Source organism: Danio rerio, chromosome 2 (genome assembly GCF_049306965.1).
Source record: "Danio rerio strain Tuebingen ecotype United States chromosome 2, GRCz12tu, whole genome shotgun sequence".
NCBI lineage: Eukaryota > Metazoa > Chordata > Actinopteri > Cypriniformes > Danionidae > Danio > Danio rerio.
In genome coordinates this window covers 58,055,251-58,064,575 of record NC_133177.1, presented here as the reverse complement: position 1 = coordinate 58,064,575, position 9,325 = coordinate 58,055,251, and the positions used below count along the sequence as shown (strand labels likewise).

Below are 9,325 nucleotides of genomic sequence, written 5' to 3'. Positions count from 1 at the left end.
TGAGAGGTACTGCAAAGAGGAATGGGCAAAAATTCCCAAAGACAGGTGTGCCAAGCTTGTGGCATCACATTCAAAAAGACTTGAGGCTGTAATCGCTGCCAAAGATGCATCAACAAAGTATTGAGCAATGGCTGAGAACACTGATGTACATCTGATTTTTCAGGTTTTTATTTTTAATATATTTGCAACAATTTCAAAACCTCTTTTTTTACATTGTCATTATGGGGTATTGTATGGAGAGTTTTGAGGAAATAAATTAATTTAATCCATTTTGGAATAAGGCTGTAGCATAAAAAAATGTAGAAAAAGTGAAGCGCTGTAAATACCTTCCAGATGCGCTGTATTTGTTTAAGAATTTATACATCCGTTTTTGGGGATCAACTTCTTGCATGACTTTTAAGACAGCAAGTCTGTAATATTTCTACACATATATAATCTACACATCATGTAATAAGAGAAAACACGCAAAGATTTTGATTTCACAACCAATAAAATTTATTCAATTATATATTACAAATATGTACATCCTCATGTAACAAGTAAATATTAAAATAGACATATTTTTAGAACCATCGTTCAAAAGGCATTACGTTGTAAAAAATAGCTTTTGTTGTGATCTCACATTTAAAACTGTAAAAGTAAGAGAGCTTCGCTTTTCCTATGGAGAAACCACAACAAACTTTTCCTCTTTTTTTGTCTTTTCTTTTCTCTGTTTTTTTCTATTTAAATGTGCGCAAGACACAAGAGACGACACGCAGAGAAGTGGATGTTACTAACAGACACGACAATGGCAGAAAAAGGAACCAGGACCACTTCAGTAAAACCTCACCACGGTACAACTTTTCAGAAAGGGACGAACCTGCGAAAGCATGCACGTTATAGAAATCACAAGTCAGAAAACATCGGCTCTGATGAAGGGGCGATAAAAGAGGAGTTAAAAAAACGAACGAAAGAAGAACAGAAGAAAACAGAACAGAAGTCTTCCAAAACACATGCTTAAAGAGTTAAGCCAACATCAACAACAACAGCAACGACGGAGAACTTCAATGTAAAAACAACTTTGGTCCATTAAACATTAGACGAAACAAAGTTTACAATCAAAATATTTATTACTTTAACTCTTCCGTCCTCTCAGTTTTCTTTCCTTGTTTTTTTGTGTGTGTTTTTTACAAGTTAAAAACAATAATTACATGGCTATTTACAAATGCACAATCAGTATGTATAAAATAAGTTAAAAAATGAGGAGCACAAACTATACACATCTATCAACACTCACTGTAGAAACATCTCCGATTCAGATCGCTCGCCTTTCTCCATGGTGGTCTTTACCCTCTGGAGGCTGTTTTCTTTTTTTTTTGTCTTCCTCGACCCGTGGACCTCAGGGTTAAGTGCGTTTTAGTTTCGGCCTGCAGTCTGTAGGAACCAATCTGGCGCCCATACGGTGAAGTGCATGTGGTCGAACCAGAACTACCAACACAGACTGAACCGATAGCCTGGAAGTGCAGCGCTTTTTTTTTTTCCTTATCTATTTTATTATAAATCTGGAGCATCTGTGACACACACACACACACACACACACACACACACAAACAACATACATGCGCACGCACACCCCCAAAATCAAGTGCTTCGTGTTTCACCCTACACTCATCTCTTGACGTGGTCCGATAGCTTTGAAAATGCGTTCGCCTCTTCAGCAGGTCATATCGGCGTCAGGTCGAAGTCGTCATTGACCTCCACGAGCGGGATGTAGAATTCGGGAATCTCGAAAATGCTGGTGGACTTGTAAGTGGCGGGATCCAGTTCCTGTAGCTTTAGCTGCCACTCCAGACGCTGGACTGCGTTTAACGCTGCCGCTTCATGCTGCTGCCGCATCAGGAGACACGTCTGCAGGAAGATGGAGGTTTAGGTCAGTCAAAATGATTCAGGAATTCTTTCAGCTATTTCCCAAAAGATGTTTAACAGAGCAAGGAATTGTTCGCAGTATTTCCTATAATATTTTTTCTGCTGGAGAAAGTCTGATTTGTTTTATTTTGGCTAGAACTAAAGCTGTTTTGAATTTTTAAAAACCCAATTTAAGGTCAATATTATTAGCCTCCTTAAGCAATATTTGTTTTTGATTATCTACAGAACAAACCACTGTTATATAATGACTTTCCTAATTACCCTAACTTTACCCTAAGTCACCTAGTTAAGCCTTTAAATGTCACTTTAAGCTGAATACTAGTGTCTTGAAAAACATCTAGTCTAATATTATGTGCTGTCATAATGACAAAGGTAAAATAAATCAGTTATTGGAAATGAGTTATTCAAACAATGTCACACCTAGACCTTTGTTTCAGTTCGTTTGGCATATGTGAGTCCAGCAATCGCGCTTGGATCCACGCCAAAACAATCGCTCCGAGATTTCCTGAATGAGGCTCAACTGAAACAAACTCTAAAGCGAATCGATTGTATTGAGGAAGCGATGCGATCCGAGCCTGGCTATATCACAGTGTATTATGGATATGTAATAGGCATAAGGCTATATAAAGAGAGAATTATGAGTAGGGCAGGAGGTCATTTCAGACATCCCAAGACTCCAGGACGTTTCGTGAGTCTCCCGCAAATGCACAGGGACTGCCAACAAACGAGTGATCATCTCCTGGTAATCGCGTGTCTCCCTCCCGGTCTTCAAATAAGTTGCGCACCCTTCTTACCCCTCCCCACCGCATCTCTCCTCGCTCTTCAAACACGTCGCGTGCACCTTTTCAAACACCACCAAACCACCACCCCGACAGCTGAGCGGGACTCTGCGAAATAAACCGTGAAACTCTGACCAATGTGAGGAGAGTTTACTCACACGTGACTTGATTTAGCTCTTTTGGTCCCATTAGAAGCTTTGCCGCAGGAGAGCAAACCGCACCAAGAGCAAAGAGCAACAATGTAACAATTCTAATCCCTGTTTCGGAACAAATGGATCGATTCACAGGTGTGAAAGCACCCTTAAAGCGATTTATTTATTCCATATCAGCAGAATTGTCTGTATTGGTAATAAATATATGATTTACATCATAACTGTTTCGTAAATATCCAAAGGGCTCACAAAACTGCTAGCCTGACGTTTGTTTTCATTCTCTGATGCTATAAATCTAAAGTCTTTAAACTTTAAATCAGGGGTTCCAAAACGTTTTCGAATAAAGGGCCAAAAAACAAATATCATATGAGCTGTGGGCCGAGGGTAAATATTCCAAACTATATCACAATAAAGATGCTGTTGCCAATTTCATAATTTATTTCAGAATACTCATTAATTCATTTTCTTTTCGGCTTGGTCCCTTTATTATTCTGGGGTCACCACAGCGGAATGAACCACCAACTTATCCAGCATATGTTTTACGCAGCGGATTCCCGTTCAGCTGCAACCCATCACTGGGAAACACCCATACACACATACACTACAGACAATTTAGTTTATTCAATTCACCTGTAGTGCATGTCTTTGGACTGTGGGGGAAACCCACAGCCAACACAGGGAGAACATGCAAACTCCACACAGAAATGCCAACTGGCCCAGTCGAGGCTCGAACCAGCAACTTTCTTGTTGTGAGGTGATCGTGCGACCCACTCCACGACCCACCCATAATAAAAAAACATTACTTATCGTTACTAAAACATTAAAAACAGTGGAGTGAAATGCTGAATAGACTAGTCAAGTAGAATCTGCCTTTGCCTTGATTTGCTCACCAGTCTCTGCATTGTCCTCTATCCATCAGGTGTGTACATTTAAACTAAATCTGATTCATTTACAATATTTAATTGAAAAATATAATTTAAATGAGCTTTTAACAATAAAACAAACAAACAACAGATTACATTCATTTTCTTCATTACTGGGAAACACCCATACACTCTCATTCACACACATACACTATGGACAATTTAGCCAACCCAATTCCCCTAAAGCGCATGCGTTTAAACTTGTGGGGGAAACCGGAGCACCTGGAGGAAACCCACGCCAACACGGGGAGAACATGCAAACTCCACACAGAAATGCCAACTGACCCAGCTAGGGCTCAAACCAGCGACCTTTTTGCTGTAAGACGTTTGTGCTACCCACTGCACCACCTTCCTGCCCTAAAAGATTACTTTAGATTTGAAAAGACAATTTCTAAACAGCGCCATCATTCTCCCTCTCCTCACAGATGGGATGGCGAGCCAAATCAAAGGTTACCATGGGCCTGCAAGCTGTAATTTAGGCATCTCAGCTCTAAACTATTTTTTAACAGATGCTGGTTGTTTTGTTTGTGTCCATTTCATGTCATATTTCTGTTTTCTTTTGTACCTTCAACTTGTCAAACTTGTCGTCTACATCCTGAAGCCAAGACATGAACTGCCTCGCATTGAATCGATCTCGAACAGAAGTCTTCCCATCATCACCCTGAAAAAAAAAGATGAAATGAAGAAAACAGAGATACAGCAGGGAAAACAAGTATTGAACATGTTATCATTTTTCTCAGAAAACATATTTCTAAAGTTGTTGTTGGCTTGAATTTTCCTCGGATGTTTCCTCGGATGTTGGTAACAACCAAGACAATTTATATATGTAAAGAAAACTAATCTAATTAGTTTAAAAATGAAGTTATGCATAATAAAATGAAATGATGCAGGGAAAAAGTATTGAACACATGAAGAAAGGGAGGTGTAGAAAGACATGGAAAGCCCAGACAGCAGCTGAAATCTCCAGCAACCCTTTACCCTTCCTCAGTGTAAATTAATATCAGCTGCTTCAGTCCAACATCTACATTAGCAGGAGGATGAGGATGAAACCAGGGTGGACATTTCAGCAAGACAATGATCCAAAACACAGCCAAGAAAACTCTGTTGCTTTCAGAGAAAGAAAATCAAGCTGTGGAATGGCCCAGCCAATCAGCTGGGGCCTTATGTACGAAGACTTGCGTGGAAATCTTACTAAAACATTGCATACGCACAAAGCTGTAAATGTGCGTACGCAGAAAAAAATTCAGATGTATGAAACACTGCGTACGCCGAATCTCACGCATATTCTTTTGTACATCTGAATGAACGTGAAACTGAGCGCAACATGCACGAGCACAAAACCCCTCCCTGCCTCCTCCCCCGTATGAATATGCTAATGACTATGCTAATGGCAAAACCCAACGAAAAAGCAACGGCAAAAGCAAGCAAGAAGAGAAACTTTGAACAGAATGTGAATTGGAGGTGCTGCTTTCGGAGGTAGACCAGAGAAAAGCGGTGTTATTTGCAAGTTTGTTCGGAATTAACAACAAAAGAAAAAAATAGAGTGGGAGAGTTTAGCTGATGCGGTTAACACAGTTGGGTCTGAACATCGCACTGAGTGCATTAAAAAAATAAATAGTGTGGTTTATATCTGTAAAATGTTGCGGGACGCTCAACAGTCTCAGTGGCGTTACTCGTAAGACGCTTGTGATCATGAATTGATATGTTCGAGCATGAACTCGGCTCGAATCCAACGTCTGATGAACTCTTTCTTGTTTTTTCCCCCGCTACATATCAGATTTTGCCAACTATTTATCACGAGAAAGACTAGTAGGAATCATCAATAAGTTCATATCAATAAGCATCATATTTTATTTGCACATTTATTGAATGGAAATGTTTCTGATTCACGCATGCAAATTCATCTTCAGATAGTGTCTTTATAGCAATGTGTGTGCAGTAGATCGCTCAGATTACATTGGGAAAACAGGCGACTGCTGCAAATTGTGCTTTAATGTTTAGCTGGTCAAATGTATGGTATGGAAACCTTATATACCTGCTGAACCCGTCTCATACAGCTGCCATTGCAAGGCTCAGACACTTTGTAGAGAGGAATTTAACACAACTGCCTCTAGGAGTCGCCAATGTAAATAAAACAGACACGCACAAAAAATGTGCGTACGCCTGCCAGAAAGCTGCCGTGAAGCTGCGCACATTCCCACGTTCAGTTCATTGTTAGTAAATCCAAACGTGAGCGATTCTGAGCGTGAAACCTGGCGTACGCAAAGTTTTTGTGCATACGCAGCGTTGATACATGAGGCCCCTGAACTGAATCTAATAGAAAATATAAAATAAAGCTCAGATTTGATAGACGAGACCCATTAAACATCAAGATTTTGACACTCTTTTAAAGTTTATAAAAAGCTCACACCTGAGCAATGCATGTGACTTCATTCCCCATATGAGAGGCGTCTTTAGGCTGCGATCATTAAAAAAGCCTTTTATATAAAGTGTTAAATGCGTTTAAGCAGTTCAGCACTTTCTCCTTCTGTCATTTCATTATTACACATACCTCATTTTTCAGATTCTTTTGTTTTGTTTTTGTGTTCGTGTTGTTTGGGTTTTCACCTAAATCTGCTTCAATCCCATGTCAACAGCAGCTAAAGAAATATTATTCCCAGAAAAACTTGTGTTCAATGTTTATTTCGCCCACTTTAATAAGGTTAACCTGTACAGAACAAGACTTTCTACAGTTTAAAAAAGCAAGTTCTGCTTTATTTTATTAGATTTGGGTCAGATTCTGGAAAACACATTTTTGTAATCTTGTTCTAAGGAACCTAGGTACCCAAGTTTGACAATAAAACCAAAAAATGTCCAATTCAATATCATTTATTTATTTGATTTTAGTTTAATTTACTTACAACTTCTGAGTGAAACTTGGAACTAAAATTACGCTGTTTGGATTTTTACTTCATTCAACATTTCACTGAATTGCAGTCTTACCTCCAGCTGTAGTGTTTACTTGAGTTGAAATATATTTCTTACTTCAATTTAAAACTAATGTCTAATAATGTGATCGCTTACCTGGACTTCTTGGGGCATGTTGTATACTTCGGCATCCAATAGGACTGTGCAGGCACTGAACGGAAGCGTCTGATTGGCTAGTGTTCTCGCAGCGCGGTAATGAACTCTCAAAACCTCCTGCTCATTGGATACAATCAGTTTTTCCTGTAAGAGCAAATTGTTGCGTTATTTTAATAATTAACTGAAATACTTTTAAACATGAATATAATTCAACAGGTTCAAAAGGTTGACAATTTTATTTTAAAATATTTTTTGTAGCAAATGCATCTGTAAAATATGTAGAATTACCAGCCCTGAATTAAGAAGGGAATTGAGAATTACCTGGTATATTTGAAACTAGGGCCGCACGATACTGGAAAGATCTGACATTTTGATATTTTGCTGCTTTATACACTCATCGGCCAATTTATTAGGTACACCTGCCCAACTGCTCATTAACGCAAATTTCTAATCAGCCAATCGCATATCAGCACATATCAGAAAGGCAACAGTAACTCAAATAGGCAACTCATTACTACCGATGTTTGCAGAAGAGCATCTCTAAACACACAACACGTCCATCCTTGAGGCGGATGGGCTACAGCAGCAGAAGACCACAGGGTGCCACTTCTGTCAGTTAAGAACAGGAAGCTGAGGCTACAATTCACACAGGCTCACCAAAACTCGACCATAGAAGATTGGAAAAACGATTACAACATTTAGATAGTCGGGTCAGAATTCGGCTTCAACAACATGAAAGCATGGATCCATCCTGCCTTGTATCAACAGTTCAGGCAGACTGGTGGTGGTGTATTGGTGTGGGGGATATTTTGTTGGCACACTTGTGGTCCATTAGCACCAATTGAGCATCGTGTCAACGCCACAGCCTACCTGAGTATTGTTGTTGATCCCAGTGTACACATCTTCTGATGGCTACTTCCAGCAGGATAATGTGCCATGTCTTTAAGTGTGAATTATCTCAGACTGGTTTCTTGAACATGACAATGATTCACTGTTCTCAAATGGCCTCCACAGTCACCATAGCTCAATCCAATAGAACAACTTTGGAATGTGGTGGAACGGGAGATTGGCATCATGGATGTGCAGCCGACAAATCTGCAGCAACTGCGTGATGTTATAATGTCAATATGGAGCAAAATCTCTGAGGAATATTTCCAGTACCTTGTTGAATCTACGCCATGAACGATTAAGGCAGTTTTGAAGGCAAAAGGGGGTCCAACATGATACTAGTAAGGTGTACCTAATAAAGTGGCCGGTGAGTGTATATTGCAATATGAATATAATTTCACCACTTGATTTGAATAGCTCTACTTGGAAAGATTTGGTTAATTTAGATCGACTGAAATGATCAGTCAGTCTTTTCCGATGCAATACTTTGCATAATTTATAAATTACAAGCACAATAGATAAATAAACAGTGCTTTATGGTTTTTTAGGGAGTCTAACAATAATAAAGTACACAATTTGGTCATCATTGTATAAATAATAAAAAAATTAATAATATCTTTATCTTTAACCTTTAGTAAATCTCATAATCCTGTGACATGACTATTGCAGATACACACATTACGATATCGATGCTCAAACAATACACTGTTCAGCCTAATTTAAACCTATATAATGTTTTTTTTTACATTATCAACATTAAGTTTTATATTGAACTTTTTTGGAAATAATGTTTATATTGGCAAAAAAATTACAATTTAATATTTTTGTAATGTTGCATTATGATTTAGAGATTTTACAAATCTGCTGCAGTTTCATTACATACCACTAGGAGGCTGCAAAACTCAATTCAGGAAAACCTTTTCTTCATCTAATATTCATTCATTTTCTTGTCGGCTTAGTCCCTTTTATAATCCGGGGTCGTCACAGCGGAATTATCCGCCAACTTATCCAGCAAGTTTTTACGCAGCGGATACCCTTCCAGCCGCAACCCATCTCTGGGAAACATCCACACACACACTCATACACTACGGACAATTTAGCCTACCCAATTCACCTGTACCACATGTCTTTGGACTGTGGGGGAAACCGAAGCACCCGGAGGAAACCTATGCAAAGGCAGGGAGAACTGAGCCGAGGTTCGAACCAGCGACCTTCTTGCAGTGAGGCGACAGCACTACCTACTGCGCCACTGCCTTGCCCTTATCTAATATTAGGAATGTCAATTGAGTCAATGTTAGTGAACTACTTGGCCTATTTTATATTTATGTTGTAATTCCTGATGTGTACTGGGTTTGTAAAATATATAGAGTGGTAACAATCCTTCTGGTTATTGTAAAACTTTATATATTATTTTTGAAAAATAAAATAAAAACTGAATTGCAAAAAAGAAACGTCACCCATTCTTGATTTCCACTCACCCTTTCGATGCTGTGCTGCAGTCTCAGCTTCATCCGCACCATCTCTTGCTGTTTGAACATCTCCTTCAGTGGTTCAGGTAAAGAGGGTGGAGGCGTTATCTACAAAACGGAAGAACAGTGAGACATTTTTGCCTTAG

At 39.1% G+C, this 9,325-nt stretch overlaps 1 protein-coding gene across 2 annotated transcripts in view; it reads right to left on the bottom strand.

Moving 5' to 3' along the window:
- Positions 1-471: 471 nt before the first annotated feature.
- The window catches only part of ankrd12 (ankyrin repeat domain 12), a 101,769-nt gene continuing 92,915 nt past the window's right edge, over positions 472-9,325 (bottom strand). For both annotated transcript variants that reach the window (XM_017357916.4, NM_200150.2), the window contains 4 exon segments: positions 9,189-9,287; positions 6,823-6,966; positions 4,325-4,420; positions 472-1,887 (listed from right to left, as the gene is read on the bottom strand). In XM_017357916.4, the coding sequence (XP_017213405.2) occupies positions 1,702-1,887; positions 4,325-4,420; positions 6,823-6,966; positions 9,189-9,287 (525 nt within the window). In that variant the 3' untranslated portion in view covers positions 472-1,701.